The sequence below is a fragment of the Engystomops pustulosus genome, chromosome 2 (genome assembly GCF_040894005.1).
Source record: "Engystomops pustulosus chromosome 2, aEngPut4.maternal, whole genome shotgun sequence".
NCBI classification, from domain to species: Eukaryota; Metazoa; Chordata; class Amphibia; order Anura; family Leptodactylidae; genus Engystomops; species Engystomops pustulosus.
In genome coordinates this window covers 102596885-102616563 of record NC_092412.1, presented here as the reverse complement: position 1 = coordinate 102616563, position 19679 = coordinate 102596885, and the positions used below count along the sequence as shown (strand labels likewise).

General features: G+C 37.0%; 1 protein-coding gene and 1 long non-coding RNA gene across 4 annotated transcripts in view; one reads left to right on the top strand and one right to left on the bottom strand.

The window, feature by feature from the left end:
- CYBB (cytochrome b-245 beta chain) overlaps positions 1-17736 on the bottom strand; it is a 29780-nt gene extending 12044 nt beyond the window's left edge. The window contains exons 1-9 of the mRNA XM_072135802.1: positions 17600-17736; positions 13278-13373; positions 12926-13036; positions 9428-9512; positions 7402-7550; positions 5499-5689; positions 3152-3278; positions 2300-2392; positions 1926-2179 (exon numbers count right to left, since the gene is read on the bottom strand). Coding sequence (XP_071991903.1) covers positions 1926-2179; positions 2300-2392; positions 3152-3278; positions 5499-5689; positions 7402-7550; positions 9428-9512; positions 12926-13036; positions 13278-13373; positions 17600-17644 — 1151 coding nt within the window. The 5' untranslated portion in view covers positions 17645-17736. The remainder of the gene's footprint in view (positions 1-1925; positions 2180-2299; positions 2393-3151; positions 3279-5498; positions 5690-7401; positions 7551-9427; positions 9513-12925; positions 13037-13277; positions 13374-17599) is intronic.
- On the top strand, positions 193-6583 carry LOC140118206 (uncharacterized). 3 transcript variants are annotated; one of them, XR_011853152.1, is made up of 5 exons: positions 193-295; positions 785-892; positions 1930-2074; positions 5462-5545; positions 6521-6583. It is a non-coding gene; the product is annotated as an uncharacterized lncRNA (long non-coding RNA). The 3 variants fall into 3 exon arrangements; XR_011853151.1 differs by having other exon boundaries at positions 785-936; XR_011853153.1 differs by lacking the exon at positions 785-892 and having other exon boundaries at positions 196-295.
- Positions 17737-19679: the final 1943 nt, after the last annotated feature.

The window sequence follows — 19679 nt, the reverse complement described above, 5'->3', positions numbered from 1 at the left end:
TCCTATTTCCCACTAGCTAGCTAGATACACGCAGCTACACACACACTCACATCAGTACATGCCGGCATTTGTTAAGCCGAGTGTGTTACCGGCATCTGAGAGCTTTTAAAAGTTAAACCCCTCCCCAAGGCGGTGGAGGTGGGCCAATCAGGCGGTCCGCGTCACCGCATAACGCGAGCCAATCACATCGAGGGGGCTTGATCGCGGCCCCTATATTTTCTGAGGCCACGCCCCCAAAAAGATCGCCAACTCGGCGAAAACATTAACAAGAGGAACATCATTGCGGTTTTAACAGGTAACGCTACTGATAAGTAGTGCCTCCATATGATGATTCTTCAAGAGGATTCTTCTTAGGAGGAACAATCCTTTACTCATGATCGCTATGGTCAGCTAAGCTGACACTGTCTTGTACCTACCACTACGCCAAGTAAAGGATATATGGCATAGTGGTTACTTTAGCAGCAATATGGCATAATAGTTATTTCAGCAGCAATAGATCAAAGATCTGCACTGTATGATCCACCAGTATACATAATTTGCGTTCGGATAAGGCTGGCATCCTGATTGGATGCACATCCACTTATCATAGAACATAGTGGAATAATGATTACAGATCAGATAGATAGGTGTGGCAGAGTAGTAATTCACAATCACAGATCAGACAGTCATGGAAAAACTGCATGGGTACACCCCAGCAGCATCCATAGCAGTTATATATCAGTATGTTCCATTGTATGATATCTATTATTATGTAAACTAATTATTGTATATTTTAATCTTGCAGTAAACGACTTATAGGTTTAAATCCCAGCTGTCCACTACCAGGACAAATCAACTTCAATAGTTTTAAGGACAATTCATGTCCGGAAAGGGGTGGGGTCACCTATGCAAGGTATTTATGGTTGGTGGACTCCCTACAGGCATTCTGATGTTGTAGTAAGTGTTTGTGAAGTCGATCACCTAATATTTATATATGAATTTTGCACAGCCCACTTTTAATGATACAGAGAGAGATGTATTTATGTGTTGGTCTTCAGACCAGTGCAGCATAAAACTAGACAGTCTTGTGCTGCGGCAGATTTATCAGTGTGTCTGATGCAAGATGATTCATCTGGTGCAGTGTACCTCCTATTTTGTTATGTTTGAACCTCCTATTAGCTGTTCCAGTTTGGTAAATCACCATAACTAATTTTTTTGTGCACCAACTCAAGTAAGGTCATGCCCCCTTTTTCATTTGATTATGCTGGTTTTTCGTATATTCAGGAAAGTGTCTTAAAACGGTATACTCTTAATATATGTGACGCAAGGCATTTCAGCCTTTTTTCCAGAATTCTAGCACAGACAGCTTGAAACATTTCCCCCACTATGTAACATGGAACTGGGCTAACTAAGAAACAGTGGTAACCTTCAGCAAAATAACTTCTGGCTTCCAGTTATTTTATATGCATTTTCAATGAAAACCATTATAAAATATTTGCCATTGTAATTTGTACCCTAGCAGCAATTTCTGGTAATACTATGATTACCATGATGCCACTAGAATGCAAAGTCAGCCAAAGCAGTTGAAACCCAACTTCAATGACCTTCAAGGTGCAAAAAAATAGATTTAAAGTGTCATAAATTACAACAGAACTATAAAATTATGTCATAAATACCTGAGCGGGAATACCCCTTTAATCTAACATGGCTTTTCATACTGCTTTGCAGTTCCTTTTTTTAAATATATATAGGCATTATTTTGAGATTAATCCACTTATTATTTGTAACTAATAGATTCACAATGCAAAGGTAAATATTCACTTTTTCACTTCAAAGCAATTAGATGTATATTGTTTATCATGATATACTGGGTGGATATTTGATTTGTAAAATGCAACATAAAATTTTGAATGTTGTGATATTCAGCTGTTTTATATAATGCTTACCGAGGTAACTGCCATGGTTCCTGAGTTTCAGTCTTATCACAACCACAAGCTTTGAACAAACCTTCTGTCCAGTCCCCAACTATACGAATGTGAATACTGAAGAAGTCTTCTTCTGGTGCAGAAGTCAAAGTGAATGGATGCCACTCAAGGTTAGAAACTGCAGGACATTGCACAAAGATATATTGTCCAACTTCCATTTTGAAACCTTTCATTTTCATTTGAAGCTCATATGTTTTAAATGGATGTGTAACAACCTAATGGTAGAAGCATGCAATTATATAAATATATTCTTTCAATTCATTGTGTTTTATTAAATATAAATATCAATATATCAATTCAGAGTCACATAGACAAGTAGATAAAAAGGTAGATACCTTTGTGATAACAACTTTTTGTTGGGATCTCCAAAAACGGATGAGCCTTTCGATGACATACAGGGCCATAGGTGCTACAACCCACTTCCAGGTCTATTTGAGATTAAAAACATGTAGTAGGTTAACATAAATAATAACGTTAAAACTGCAACACATTGAATAATCTAATCAGTTTTATGTCATTTATGAAAACATTTGCAAACATGCTTTTCACATATTCTTATATGAACTTCATTAGTCAATTTTGAAAAGAGTCTAGAAATGGGGGTGTGGTTAAGACAAGCATTAATATTTAGAAGATTTGCTCCACTTTTAACTACATAAAGTTTGTAAAAACAGAAAACTTCTGGTATAGGAAACAGAAAAAATATACCAGACAAAAAACATCACCCTAAATAAAATCATTCATAAAAATCCATCATGATAAACCGGAGACACTTACTCATTGATCCAGGCACCATGACTGTGGTAATCTTTTTATATTTGTTATCCATGGCCTTCTTCCTTCTAAAATCAACTTTTCTAATTATGTTAATGAGCTTGAGGCCCAGTACAATAAGTTAAAAGTTTATTTTAAAAGGAAGGAGGCCATATAAGATATTACTACAGCCATAATATCTGGATCCATGAGTGCCATGCTGGATTTTGATGGTAAATGTCCATAAAATTTTGTCTCTGCGCCTGTCTGGTCTAGTGTTAGCATGTGCAAATATAAGAAAGTATTAAAAAATCTCCCATATTCCCAGCAGAATAAAAGATCAGCAGGTACAATATCTGCATTTATTATTTTGATAAGCTTTAGTTATATGCTTTAACTGTATTTGTAAATAAATCGAAAGAAAATTAGTTTACCATTGGTGGATTTCCTGCAAACTGTGGAATCGGACATGTCCCATTGCCCCATTGCTTAAAGTCATGTGTACAGTTCATTGGGTTATGTTTGTTTAGGCTATCATCAGTTTGACCTCGTACTATTCGCCTTAAATAAATAAAAAGTGTATGTGAGTATAAGGTTTTTGTGTCAAAACCTGCTTTTTATTTTTGGGTTGTTTAAAAGGTAAGCGGTCTTAATAAAATTAATATCATTTAATCATTTTGGATCATTTAAAGGAAAGCTTCATTATTTATGTCCTATCTACTCTGAAAAATACCAACAGCACAAAAAATCGAGCACACCACCTAGGGCAGTGGTAGCAAATCTATGCATAGGTGCCAGAGGTGGCACTTGGAGTCAGCACCCAGACCCTCACCCCAGCACCGAATTTGCCAAACAAGTTGAGTGACTGAAGACATCCTCCTGCAGTCCTGGGTAGTCCAGGATGTTCTGCATTCAGCACTGTTTAACACAACACTTCCTGGGACTGTAGGAGGAACAAGGAGGTGTGAACAGGACCTGATTATCATTGGAGCTCCTCTTTTGCGATTCCTCCTGTTCAACAAGTGATAATCTACAGTGATAATCAGAATTTTCCCTCTTTCAAAATTATTGGCGTCCTCGAGACGGCAATACAACTGAAAGTTGTGGCAAAATAGGGAGATGAGCGGCCATGACTTTCTTATTCGGGTTCAGGTAAGGGTATATTACATCACCAGAGCACCTCAGAGGGACTTGTCTTATCATTTAATTCATTCCCTGTATGATACATGTCCGGGCTGGTCCCACTTGTCACCTGCTCTATACTCTGTGGACGAGCGGGACTATGTGGAACGTCCAGGGGGAGTGAATATATTATAAGGCAAGTCACTCTGAAGTGCTGCAGTGATGTTGCCAAAGTGCCCAGATTGATGAGCATAATTGTCGCAATCTTGGCGAATACATTTATAATAAAAGAAGTTCTGGGGAGCATTGTTCCTCAGGAACTACTTAGTAGGACTACTCTACCATCTGTAAGGCTGATGGTAGATGTCCTTTAATCTAAATTGTATTACTTTATCTGCACATACAATAATATACATATATATAAACGGATTGAAAGTCCAGGCAGCATACTTAAACAACAACGGGTGCAAGCTAGTTAGGATTGGGCAGATATTCCTCCACAAATAGAAAAAAAGAAAAAAAAGCTTGAGGAAGGCTCAAAGCGAGCGAAAACGTCGCTATTGCACATGAAATAAAAAGGACCACATCTTTCTGAATTCATCGTTTGGAGTGCTTCTTTTTTCTCTCTCTCTCTCTCTCTCTCTCTATGTATGTATATATATATATATATATATATATATATATATGTACTTTATACACATAAACATGTGTATATATATATATATATATATATATATATATATATATACATAATATATATATATATATATATATATATATATATATATGTGTGTGTGTGTACTGTACATAAAATTGTAAAGTGTAATCTTCAGAATTTGATTCGATATGAATATTAAAGGGAACCTATCATCAGGGACCTCATTTTCACTAAAGACAGGTTGCAGAAGCTTATTACACCTGCAGTGCAAATCTGCCTTCCTGCCTTTTATAAGCATTTGCGTTACAATATAATTGTGTTATAACTTACCTTGCACCCTGACAAAATCCTGGGGTAGTCACAGAGGCTGGGCTTAGTTTGAATGCATTTACAAAAACATGTGACTTGTCTGCGTTACTCCCTCCTCAGAACTTGGCCCCCACCTTTGTGCTCCTGTACAGCTCCAACTCCTGCTCCTTCTCAGAGGTCACAGCCTGTTGAGCCTGACATCAGTGTGGGAGGGACAAGCTGTACAGGAGCACAAAGATGGAGGCAGCCTGCAACTCAGACAAGTCGCATGTTGTTTTTTGAAATGCATCCAAACCAAAGCCCAACCGCTGTGACTACCCCAGGATTTTGTCAGGATGCAAGAGTAAGTTACAACACACAATTATATTGTAATGTAAATGCTTAGAAAAGGCAGAGAGGCATTTTTGCACTGCAGGTATCATGGGCTATTACAATATGTGAAAATTAGGTCCCTGGTGACAGGTTCCTTTTAATACAGACAGTCCCCAAGTTACATAAAGGATAGGTTCTTTTGGTTTGTTCTTAAGTTGAATTTGTGTATAAGTTGGAACTGGTATACTTTATAATTGTAACTCCTGATAATTTTTTTATCCCAGGCTGTGGCACTTGGATTTTCTGCCTGTACATATAATTATATTGATTTTTCTATGTTCAGGTAATCTGAGAAAGAAGAGTAAACAGCAAATACAGACCCTGCTCCATGAATGACAAGCCCGATGAAAAAGATGACAAAGAGATGGTGAGTGTACCAAAACACCTCAAAGTATGATCTGCGTATAATTTTTGTGGATGAAGTTATGATTAGAATCAGTGCAAGAGTTATCACTACTCCAGTCAGTCCAGCCAAAAATGTGAAAGCCACATTAATTCCACCTATTGGATTCTGTTGGGAAGACAACATTTAATGTAGAACATATCAAATAATTTATAAAGCATAGTAACTACAGTAGAATGACTTTAAAAAATAATAAGGAACTGAGTATAATATGTAAAAATGGGTAGAGTATTCTATTGGAATTATAACTAGACAATGTGTTACAATTAAGAAAAGTTACCATATGTGCCTACGTTTATAGGGTAATTGTAGTAGAGTAAGACCAGGTCACAGTACATCCATCTGTAACCATGAAGCCACATAAGCTTAGGATCAAAACAATAGAAAATTCTTTTTAAGTCTTTGTATCTCCTATGAGCTCCACACTAATGACTTTGTCCATTTAAGAGAAGCTATGATTTATAGGTTGGACTTGATGAACCCTCAACTTTTTTTCAACCTTATCTACCGTACTATGATTCCATAAAAATGCACTGGAGCACTGAAAAAGCTTGGTTGCAAAGATTAATCTATTCCTAAAGATAAATGCTTTAATAAATGCTATTTATATTTACACTATCTACACTACATGTAACATGTGCATAAAGTATACATAAAATTGTGTATATATATATATATATATATATATATATATATATATATATATATATATATTTATATTTATTTATTTATAATTTATTGTATATGCTATATGTTTTTATAGTTCTGTTGTTTCATTATGTCATTTTGTGTCATTCATATCAAGTCAAATGTTGCAAATATACTAAAACAATATAATTTTTAATAAAAAAATGTTATGGAAATATTAAAATAACACTGGTTTTCCCCTGGTTTGACTTCACTGTTTTCCTCTTACAATATATACTTTCTTTATTTCAGGTCACTTCTGCTTTGCAATTATTGAATACATGTCTGGTTCATGAACTAGGAATTGTATAAAGGTCAAAGTCTTCAAAAAGTCCCTGCTAGATGTGCTTAGGGAACCCATATCTTTCTTGTTCAGCATGTAATCTATATATCAAAAAATACATTTATATAATACATTGTATATAAGGTTGGGAAAAAACGCAAGTCCATGAAGTCCAACCTTCAAGAATTAAATGTTTTTTTCCTAATAAACCATGATATTAGCAATCAGGCCCTGTATAGCAATAATACTTTTATCAGGAACTCATAAGATTTTACCTCATAAAGCTACAAACTCCTTTCAGGTAGGATATGACATGTCCTTTCTAGAATTACCAGTTTTATGTAAAATACTGTTTATCTATTAAAAATACATCCAAAGTCATGTTAAAAAGCATACAAAAGAGTCAATATTTGCTTGAGATGAGTCAGGTTTAGAGTGTCTTTAAGACACCCCTATCTTACGTACTGTAACATTTCAGTTTTATATTAAAGATAAGAATCTCACCTTTCTAATTGCATCAGTTTTGTTGTTTTAATAGCTACAGAACCTGAGATACAGGCAGTTTAAGACCTACAGTCGTTAGAAATGGGAGCTGCAGATAAAGATCTAGATTCCCAGCATGTTTCTAGGTACTACATTGGATTATTTCTTAGCAGTCACCTCAACTCTTTTTGCAGCCATCAATAAGTTGACTAAGGTCACCCAGGCATTCTTATTGCCTTGTGGCTGCTGTAACACAAATCTTAATGTTGGCTCCTAGCTGAGAGAATTGTGTGTGCAAAGTGGAAATAAATAAATATATACACAATAAATGTAAAAGAACATTGCTAAAATGAATGAGGCTACTTACTTCAGTTTTTAAACGAACAAAGTTGAGATATGTTTCACCATCTCTGTCTTCAAGATTACTTAAAACACCTTGAATTGTATTATTATTTGCCTCAACTCGAGCATCTACCAGCCTCTCCACATTAAACAAATGGGCCACGGTGTGAATAGCTGAAGCAGCACAATAAAAATAATAATTTTAATGATATGTATGATAGACAGAAAACTGGATGTTATAATACGTGAAAGGCAGTATTAGTACTTCGCAGAAATGCTATGGCTATAAATCTCCACAAAGCCTATATGGCAGTGATGGCGAACCTTTTAGAGCCCGAGTGCCCAAACTTCAACCTAAAGCCACTTATTTATTGCAAAGTGCCAGCGCAGCAACTGAAGCAGTAATTTATTTCTCCTTGTTCTTTGACAACTTTCAATTGTTCAGCATCCTAAAGACACCAATACAGTTGAAAGGAGGAGGGCAAATTCCCCTATCATTGTAGGAAGATTCTGTAGGAAGATTCTTTGGTGCTGCCTGGTGAACTTCATTCTGGGGTGATGGCCTGGGTGCCCACAGAGAGGGCTCCGAGTGCCGCCTCTGGCACCAGTGCCATAGGTTCGCCACCACTGCTATATGGTATTGTTAATAGTACTGGTCTCCTGCTCACGGAATATATTCAGAAATGCAAGAAAACTAGACTGGCTGTGAACTATCTGTTCTCTACTTTCTATATTTTGAACATTGAATAAAACTGGAATAGAAACTGAAAACAAGAACTATGTTGAAACCTACTTGGGTATTATGGTACATAGGCACCACTACCACACTACACTTCCACATATATTGCCCTCTTGTAAAGCAATTATAAAATTATGATAATGAGGCTCTGTCACTCTTGTGGCTGGTGCTTCTCCTCTTACCCTAATTATGCACTGCTTAGTGAATGATGTAATCACTGTGTTGTGTCTGACAGGCAGAAGTAATCAATTGCTGCACTATGCCCCAGCTTCTGTGTATGAGTCATCCAGCTAAGGTTGATTAATCCTGTATGGACAGTTCAGGAAGCTCAGTGAAACACAGCAGCCAGTATACATCCAGCTTTCCCAAGGTCCTGAATTTTAGAATTGTTTTTTGAGCAAAACTACTCAGTTCAGGGATTAAACAAGAAATGTTTCTGCATCAGTGTCACTAGAGCATTCTCAAGGTATGTTTGGTTCACAATGCAAAAAAACAAATGGTAGATTTCTTTTAATGCATAATACCCATGCCCAATGTCTTTTGCAATGAAGGAGTTAACCATGAAGCAACCCAATGAATTGCTTGGGGCCCACAAAGATCAGAAGGATCAATCAAAGATGTCCCAAGGTCGAAAACCGTTTAAAGAAATGGTAGTCCTGGGAACAACAGACTTCATGTAATGCCTTTCAGATTGGAGTGCTGCATTAGGGGACCCACAGACATAACCTTGGGGCTCCAGAATGCCAAATTTTCTCCGATCTTAAGGACCACATACATTAACCACACGATAAGAATACAATATACATGGCAGATACTTTAAGTGAAAGCCGCACCATCATTCTTGTATAGAAACAACTATTTCTAGAACGGCTGTGGTAGAAACCCACAGCCTACTTCTGCTTGTCAAAACCTCAATTTTTACTGCTGCAGTATTTTTTCTCATTGTTAAAAATGTTGCATATCTAAATTATGGTAAAACTAGCATAAAGGCATGCATTGCTATTATTACATAAAGCATTCACAGTGGACATGGTGGAGATTTTTCTGAAGGAAATCTTTGAACTGTTTTGCTTTGCAACACAACAATAAACAGCAATTGCAATGTTGTGGGTAGTAGTTGTAGCATAAAATGTTATCTACAGCTGCTGCTTTTACATCAGCTAAAACGTACATAGTTTCACAAGTGGGGCACAGCCTACTCTGATCAAGCTGTGGCCAAAACCTTTAAAATTATTTGCTTTTATGTATAGTACATTATTTTAATGCCACTACATGCTGAGTAATTTTTCAAACTTTTTTTTTTCATACAAACCTGTATGCAGAGCAATCATCCAAGCAACCATCTTGTGAAAAGTGAGGTTTCTGTCAAGTTGTCGTCTTAGACTCCTCCCACAACACTGGAAAGATATTGTAAAAACAATAGCTTTTATTACATGTATTATATGATACTTTCTATCATGTATAAGTGTAGCCAAACTATATTGCTTTGGATTCCAAGCTGCTAAATTAACAGAAGGGCAATGAGACTGGATGCAGGAACCAGAGTTGTAGCGACACTAGGCTTTCTTTTACCAAGGAGAAATATTCAGTTTTTCGTCCTGTATCTTCATATCACAGCTAATGCAGGCTTATGAAGGGCAAATCCGTTTCTTCCACCTGGTGGGGCAGGTGAAGGTCCTGGGTGCAACTGAAAAAAAACTACTCACCTTCCGGAGCTCCATACAGCTCTTGCTTTGCAGTAGCGCAACCCAGCTCCCTGAGTTTGGCCCATGTGCACAGTATGGGGGGGGGGCTGCATTTACACTGGAGAGGGGTGGCTGCTTTGTGCTGGGGCTACCTATATACTGGGGGGAGGCGTCATTGTGCTGGGGGTACTCATTTACTGGGAGGTGGCTGCAGTGTGCTGGGGGTACCTATATACTGGGGCAAAAGCTGCATTGTTCTGGGGGTATGTATATACTGGAGGGAAGACTGCATTGTGCTGGCGCTAACTATATATTGGGGGGGCTGCATTGTGTTGGGGCTACCTATATACTTGGCGGGAGTCTTCATTGATCAGCAAATAGTGTGACATATACATAAATGTGTGTCTCTAATATTTTTAATTTGAGTCGGTTGTTTATGCTAAAAATCAGGGTGCATTGTATATATTTTAAAAACCTTGGGGGGGGGGTTATTTTTAAATAATTATATATTCACCCTGTACAACAAATTACCTAGAAACTACCCTGACAAAAGGCATATTCAGTTTGTTACCTACAAAGGGGTCAAAGACTCACATCATCATAGTTATCCATGTCTTCTATGTGAAGAATAAGACCAGTATATCTTTATTTAAGTATATGTTTTTTTGTAATGTGTGTAAGTGTGGGGGCAGCATATAAGGTAATTTAGAAATGTACATCTATTTATAGTTTTTAACCACTAGCTTCATATGTTTAGCCCAGGGTTCATAAATGTCTTTTACCTCATCAGCTTACATTATTGTCAATAAAATAGACAGAGATGACCAATCTCCCTTCCAAGACCATAAAAGGAATCTGTTATTAGGATCACACATTTGCACCTAATGACAGGTTCCCCTAGCCTACTTAATTATAATTCCTGATCTGCTTTTATAATTAACATCACTGCTTCCACTTTTAAAAGTGCAAATAATTTACCTGGGTCCCTGGCAGCAAACTGCATGGAGTCATGGGAACGTCATTATTATTTGCTTTCTGCTCTGCTGAATATCCCTCTTTTCATTTTCTTCTAGGTTACTTTTTTAAATTTTGGTACAAAATATGTCCCCTATGAGGTCATAAAAGACCTCTGGGGGATATTTATTTTCCTTTGCATTAATTCTTATTTTGCAGTTATGCATCCATATGGATAATCTAAGATTTCTATATAGCCCCCTTTAAAGTCAAAGCTACCTGTATAACACTTAAAGGTAGGGTATGAAATGCCATTTTTAGAATTCCTTCTTTTATGTGAATTCTCAACAATTTACCTATAAAAAAATCTCTTCCAAAGTCATAAGAAAATGAGCAGAAAATAGTAATATTTTGTAATTTCAGACACGCCTATCTTTAATTCTGTAGTTTTTAGAAACATGCTTTTGGTGACATTTAAAGATAGAAATCTCATCTTTCAGAGAGTGTTCTATACACAGTTAACAAAAAATTCCAGCTTGTATTTTCAACTATGTATTTAATTTCATTTATCTCTGGTTCTTTATATTACAGAATGACAGTGTGGCCTGATTTGATCAATATGAAACCAAAAAAATGGTTCTAGGTCCCATAGAACCAAAGATAGAGGTGTCTGAATTGAATGTCCCCTGTAACATCTAAACTTGATTCATCTCAGACAAAAATGACTCTTTTCTGCTCATTTTCATATGACTTGGAGGATGACTTTTTGTGCATTTAGAAAAAAGCAGAATAGGACGTATCAATAAGAAAATGTGAAGTGTACAACTTTGTAAGGGTAAAGTGCCTCCTTCTCCTATGGAACGGACCCCCTGAGCCACTTACTGGGACGTGTGATCATCCTATGGCTGTTCCGGGTTTCAATGAGTTGGGCTGCCCAATCTCCTCACAAGTCAGGCCCCATTTCTGTGCAAGACCCAACTGTAACTCACTGAGCATGCACAGCTTTCTGATTCGATGCCATGATAGGTTGCCAAGTTCTGATTGGTTGCCGTGAACATGTTTTTGCTCTCAGACCTTTCGATAAATCTCCCGCATGTGCCTGCTGGATTCACTTTCCTAAACATGGAACTGCTGAATTGATATTGATATTTATATTCAGTGAACACACAGAGTAAGTTTGCAAGTTTGTTGGACTAAACTTTCTTGTGTACAACTAGCTTTGTGCTTTGGTAAAAAAAAAAACGCATACATTCATCCCATTTAATTTTTCAATACATTTTCAAATGCATTGTGTGAGTTGAACTTCACATAGTTTACAAATAGTCTGACTCGGGCCAGGGCTGATTAGATGTGCTGCTGAAAGCTTCATAAATCTTCAAGTAGCACTGATTATCTTTTATAGTGTAACTCTGATTTCATATTGATATTTACCAAATCGTCATATGTTATTCCCCCTCCAATAAGAAACAAAATGATACCTATTCTGTACTCCTTTCCCTTTTTTTCCAGAGTTGTGGTTTTTTCATGTTTTGAAGCCTGTTGTCAGAAATATTCTTTAGCAGCAGCAAAGTGAGTAAATCCATGGAGTGCTGCATATTGTGTACATAAAGGACTATATAGTGACTAGCCTCGCAGCTTTGTCACATGGAGGAGCATGCAGCGTGGAATAAGTAGTAGAAGCCAGCAGATAAATAGTTACATGAAGTGTATAGTCTGTGCTGTGGGAGCACTAAATATATTTAGCTTCCCTGCTGTTCAGTGGAATATATGACACAGCTTGAGATACCGAAAGGAACAGAGAAAGTTCTGTAGAATCACAGACTGGGATGAAAGGACTTATAAGGAACAAGGGAGACCTTTTACCTTTCTGTTCTAAGTCATCAGCATCCACAGATCTACATGGATACACCTGTAAACAAGCTATAGTCTTATAGGGATAATCAGCACAGCCAAAGGAGACAGTTACTGCAGCAAAAGACTAAACGGAGGAAGATAGCAAAGAAGTTTGTACATAGGTAATGAAGATAATGGCAAAGTTGCTCTACATGATAAGAGCCATTGCTTTATGATTACTGGTCCTCAGTGGTTAGACCTAAATTAGTCAGACCCCTGTTATGTTACTTGGTGATAAATATCTAAGAATAAGGAGTTTAGTTTTGCTGTGATCTTACCGCACTGGATCCACGCAGAAATGAAAGCAAATTCCGACATACTGGAAGAAGGATAAGGAGGCAATTAAAGTTCAAGCAGGCAGCTGGTGCTCTGGCCCAAGCTAGAGCGGACTGCAAAAAAAAAGTAATAAATAATATATATATACACTGTATATATAAACTTACATAATAATAGCACCAGGGAACACTCATTTTGGTGCCTTAGAAAGAAATGGAACTGATTTTTGTCAGCTCTAAAATACCCAGAATCAGGTGATTTTTGTATTTTTTATTTTTTCCGCAGTGTAGTAGAAAAACGAAATAATCTATAATTGCTGTTAATGACACCAACTTTTCTATCATTAATACTTACACCATAAATCTTTCTTGAGTAGAAATATCTAGGACCTTCATCATAGACAAGGTAGAAATTCCAGAAAAGAAATGCGTTTATTCCTAACCATGCCAACTGCAAAAAAAATATTTATGAGAATAATTACCGTATGCATGGGCATCAAAGTCTCCGGCTGGTCTTTTAAAAGGGATGGTTAACAGTTGCTTGATGGTTAGCAGTTGCTTAAAGAGTTTTCAAGTACAGGCAGTCCCCGGGTTACATACAAGATAGGGTCTGAAGGTTTGTTCTTAAGTTGAGTTTGTATGTAAGTCGGAACCGTATACTTTATTATTGTAACCCCAGTCAAAATTTTTTTAGTCTCTGTGACAATTGGATTTTAAAAATGTTGGATTGTCATAAGAACCAGGATAAACAATAAATCTTAATTACAGACACCTGCGATAACAGTTACAGCTGTTTATTGTAGCCTAGGACTAAAGTACAGTAAATTACCAAAATCCAGAGGTCCGTTTGTAACTAGGGGTCGTATGTAAGTCAGGTGTTCTTAAGTAGAAAGAAAAAAAATATTGTGCGTCCAACACTAATCCGCTGACTGATAGGGCCCTGGTGTTCAGGCTATGGCTTCTCCATTGGTTACATTAAAGGGAACCTGTCACCAGGAGACCCATTTTTAGCACTCCCCCAGTCCCCACAGCGCATAGTACATACACTGCCAAAGTGTTTTTGTATTAAAAATTGGTTTTACAGAAAAAAAGATATGTTATATTGAACCTTTCATTAGCATCTGCTGTGTGACTAGGCACTCGTCCACTGGGAGGGGCTGGAAAGGAGCAGTTCCCCCCCACCCTTGGGAAACATGTGACCTTTTCAAATATATGAATAACTCCCCTCACTCGGGATTGGCTGTAGAGGAGCAGGGGGCGTCGCTAAGCCCAGTGATGGGTGTTTTCATATATTTGAAAAGGTCACATGGAGAAGCTGTTCCCCAAGGGTGGGGGGGGGACCGCTCCTTTCCAGCCCCTCCCAATTGGCAACTGCCTAGTCACACAGCAGATGCTAATGAAAGGTACAATATAACATATCTTTTTTTCTGTAAAACCAATTTTTAATACAAAAACACTTTGGCAGTGTATGTACTATGCTCTGTGGGGACTGGGGGAGTACTAAAAATGGGTCTCCTGGTGACAGGTTCCCTTTAATGTATTTTTCTGCATGTTGTTTGCTTAGTTGTCCTATTAACCTGAATAGAAAATCCAGTACCACCAGTACTATTTAGATAATGTACAGGTCGTCCCCTACTTAAGGACACCAGACTTACAGACGACCCATAGTTAAAGACGGACCCCACTGCCCACTGTGACCTTCGGTGAAGCTCTCTGAATGCTTTCCTTTAGTCCCAGACTGAAATGATCACCTGTAATGTGTCTGTTATGAAGCTTTATTGATAATCCTTGGTCCCATTACAGCAAAACATTTTGAAACTCCAATTGTCACTGGGGCAAAAAAAAAAAAATGTGTCTGTATCTACAATTATAATATATACAAATTCAAAAGGCAAATTCAGTCCGGCCTCTATGCTTTGATATTCATGGCTTAGCAATATTCTGATACTGCATAAAACTGTTAATGATTTACTATGGATAACAATTTTTGGGATTCTTTTGAATAACGTAAAACGTACAGGTGTCTATTTATTTTTATCATATATATGAACTCTGTATGGGACTTCTTAGCTTTCCCATGACTCTATCCCAATGAGGGATTTTGGGGAAGAAAATCACTGAGCAATTTTAAATCCAGTTGGGCAATTTTTTTCTTGGGAGAGATTCCACTATGAGGAGAAGTGTGGCAAGTGATTTCCTAATTCATTACAAATGCAGATTGTTCCTTTAAAGAAAACCTACCACTTAGAATGGTCGGTGTAAGCAGTAAATACCAAGCACCAGCTCAGGATGAGCTGATGCCGGTACTTACTTTCGTTAGTGTTATAAACCGCGGTATCGCGGTTTTAACACTTTTTAAACTCTAGAGCAGAACAGGCTTCGTCGCTGCGTGCGCGCCTACATAGGAAATGACGGAGACGTTGCGCGCGCACGGTCGCGTGCACGGTCGCGCGCAGTGCCAAAGCCTCTTCTGCTCTAGAGTTTAAAAAGTGTTAAAACCGCGATACCGTGGTTTATAACACTACCGAAAGTAAGTACCGGCACCAGCTCACCCTGAGCCGGTGCTCGGTATTTACTGCTTACACCGACCATTCTAAGTGGTAGGTTTCCTTTAACCAAGCAGATTGTTTCTGTGTATGAGTTTATTGAGACACTTTTTGGGCTTTCATTCAGTCACAGTTATCTTATACAAGCTCTTATAACTCACCCTAATAGACCGTAAGCTTTTGTGAGCAGGGCCCTCACTCCTATTGTTTCATATGATAATGTTATTACACTGTTGTGTCTTATTTTATCTGTATAAAGTATGTTACCCATAATCTGTACAGAGCTACAAAATTTGATCGCGCTATATAAAGATTATTGTGTGTACACGCGCGCTAGGTGTATATTTACATTTCGAGATATCTGACTAATACTTGGCCAATTATTACCCATAATAGGCTACATTTTTAAATGACTAATTAATCTCTTGGAAGTTTATCCCATTTGCACACCCCACACAATATTTGTAGCATGTTAATATAAACCATGTCATGAAATAACTTTATTAAAGAAGTTAGAAAAAGTTTCATTTATGACAATAATATCAGATAATGATAAGATAGATAAGAAGACGAGATTTTAATGTATTCTAACAGAATAACTGAGTGTAGAAAACTAATGATGTGGAATGGTAAACTCAACCATACCTTATGAGGCTGTTAAGTTTAAGCATCAAAAATGTCTGATTACGTTTCATAGTACAGACGGTCCCCTACTTAAGTAAATAGTATCAAAGGTACCGCACTCTACTGGAATATGTGGTGCTCAGGAAAATTGGGATTCTCGGTCCACTTCATATAAGATAGAAGAATTTTCGGCACACACAATGGGTTTTTTTTCTTTGCTTAATTAATTTTTATTTGTAGAGAAAAAAGTTCATAGATCAGCCTTCACCATGAAGTATTTTTGTATCATAACATCTTTTTTTCAAAACATAAATAGATCAATAATTAGTACGACGTTTCGGTCATCTCGACCTTTGTCAAGTATGATCTTAGTCTGAAAGATTAATAATAAACACGAAATTAGGAAGGATCGTTGCATAGTTCTATATATAATATACATAATCTTATCTATAGTTTAGATAGATAAACTATAGATAAGATTATGTATATTATATATAGAACTATGCAACGATCCTTCCTAATTTCGTGTTTATTATTAATCTTTCAGACTAAGATCATACTTGACAAAGGTCGAGATGACCGAAACGTCGTACTAATTATTGATCTATTTATGTTTTGAAAAAAAGATGTTATGATACAAAAATACTTCATGGTGAAGGCTGATCTATGAACTTTTTTCTCTACAAATAAAAATTAATTAAGCAAAGAAAAAAAACCCATTGTGTGTGCCGGTCCCCTACTTAAGAACACCTGACTTACAGATGACCCCTAGTTACAAACGGACCTCTGGATATTAGTTATTTACTGTACTTTGTCCTTAGGCAACAATAAACAGCTGTAATAGTTATTAAAGGTGTCTGTAATAAATCTTTATTGGTAATCCTGGTTCTTATGACAATCCAACATTTTTAAAATCCAAAAAAATTCTGTCTGGGATTACAATTATAAAGTATACAGTTCCGAGTTACATACAAATTCAACTTAAGAACAAACCTACAGACCCTATCTTCTACATAACCTGGGGACTGCCTGTATTAGGGTAAATGGTATGCAGAATGAGAACCACATTAGCACAATCCTCTACTTAGGTCCTTCCTACTCTATCTCTGTTGCCTGTCTGGACCTCTTCTCCAATTGCTTTGTGTCACGTATAAACATTGTACTATATATATTTCATTGTGTCACATCACATTATATTACATAGCTATATCTTTTGTACTTACAAAAATATTGTACAGTTTCTTAATACATGTATGCAAATCTTATGAAAAAAGGAAATTAAAATAGAATTTAGAATTAGAAATTAGATGAAATCTCTATATAATATATATATAATTCTAGTTATAGTTAGTCTAGGTATAGTTTTTTTACATTCACTTATTAATTCAAATTTAATTCTTATTCTTTGTCACAAATCATGCTTAGTCTAGACTCTATTCTATATATTTCTTATAACTACTATGTAAAGTTTACAATTGTACAAAGGAACATGATTTTATATACTTACAATTACAATGATTGAAAGCCCCTCATTTCCCACCCAATTGCTCATCTTTGCACACGGTCACACCACCTCCTCACACTGTCAGGACTTTGGCTGTATAGGTGCAGCTGCATGGAAATATATCTTAGAGGAAGTGAAAACTGATACAGTGTGTAAGCATGCCTTCCTTTTGTCATACATGACCAACCTCTGTGATTACAAAAAGTAGAACACATGAACATCCAATGTATGTCCACTCTAAGCAGAATATCAAACTAATAATTAAGGCAGAGTTTAGCAAACCATTACTATGTAAATAACTAGGTTTATTTGCTGATCATTTTTAGTAAAACATGTTTTAACCCCTTAAGGACGCAGGATTTTTTCACTCATTTCTTGCTCTCCACCTTCAAAAATCCATAACTTTTTCATTTTTCCGTGTACAGAGCTGTGTGAGGACTTATTTTGTGCATAACAAATTTTACTTCTCCATCACATTATTTATTATTCCATGCGGTGTACTGGGAAGCTAGAAAAAAATTCCAAATGTGGAACAATTCACGTTCTTGTGTGCTCAGTTTTTACGACATTCACCGTGCATTCCAAATAACACCTCTACTTTATTCTTTGGTTCGGTACGATACAGCAATAACCGCCGCCACTGGCTCATTGTAACGAATCTTCAGAAACCAGACAGCCTCGAGTCTGACGAGGACCCAGGGCTGTCATGGCAACTGATCACTGATGACGTTCGGGGGAGCAACGATTGGATTCAAGTGTGGCCCATGCACCACATCTTTTAAATCCCGCCAGCTGCTTTAATTAGCACTCATATATGGTGTTTGCTAAAGGGTTTCATACCCTATTACCAAAAATATATATAGATACACTTAGACTATCAAGATTTCAATTCTATGTGTGATTTCTATGTGGAATATGATGACCAGCAGGCACTAAATACCCTATTGGAGGAAAAACACCTTATTCTGTAGCCTGCCGACAAAGGGCGGGGCAATAGTGATGATGGACAGACACGAGTATATCAATGAGATTTACTATCAACTTAATCATGAACTGGTGTACAAAATCTCAAGCATGATCCAACTACCAATGTGGCCCGAAGAATTAAAGTAACCTTAAACAAATATGTTATAGAACGTGACCAGAAAACAATTGACTTCTTACACCATACTCACTCAATAACCCCAGTGATATATGTATTACTAAAATATACATAAACACCTTGAAAAGCCTCCAGGGAAGCACATTGTGGCATTTACAGATTCTCTACTATGTCCTCTAGCCATTTTCATAGAAAAATTACTGATCCCCCTGATAAAAACATCTTCTTCCTTCCTTTTCGATACCAATAACTTTATATTCCTGATTCGAGAATTTGAAAGTGTCCCCACTAGTAGTTATCTTGTTACATGGGACGTTACCAGACTCTATACAAGCATCCAACATCATAAGGGGATTGGGCCAGTGTCAAGTATGTTATCAAGATCACAACATCATCCATTGGTAGCAAAACTATGTATTGACTTGCTTACATTTGTTTTACATGGTAGTTTTTTTCTCTTCCATGAAACCTTCTACTGGCACAGCCAGGGGGTCAAATGTGGCTGCCCCATTATGCAAACTGTTATATGTCCCAAATTGAAGACCAATTTGTATACTATAACAACTGATTTCAACAAAATGCAATCAGATGGAAAAGATATATAGATTACATAGTATGCATATGGGGGGGCACTCCTAGAGTTTCACAATTTCCTTAACCAAGTGGCCAGAACTAAAGTTCACCATACACTATGATGAACATCGCATTACTTCCTTGATAATACAGTCCTAAAAAATCCAGAGGGCACTCTAAATACTCCACAAACAAGGGATAACTCCAGCACATCCACGGGACGACCTGGACCTGTCTGAGGACAGACCTTTCTCCCCGAAAAATCCTACCTTTTACCCTTTAACATCCAGGAGTGCAGTGATGGATAAATTCCAGGAATTGGTGGAGAAAAAACTGACCAAATGAAAGTTTGAATGTCAAAGCAAACAATATTACAAAAAACTGACTATGAGAGAAAAACAAGCAATC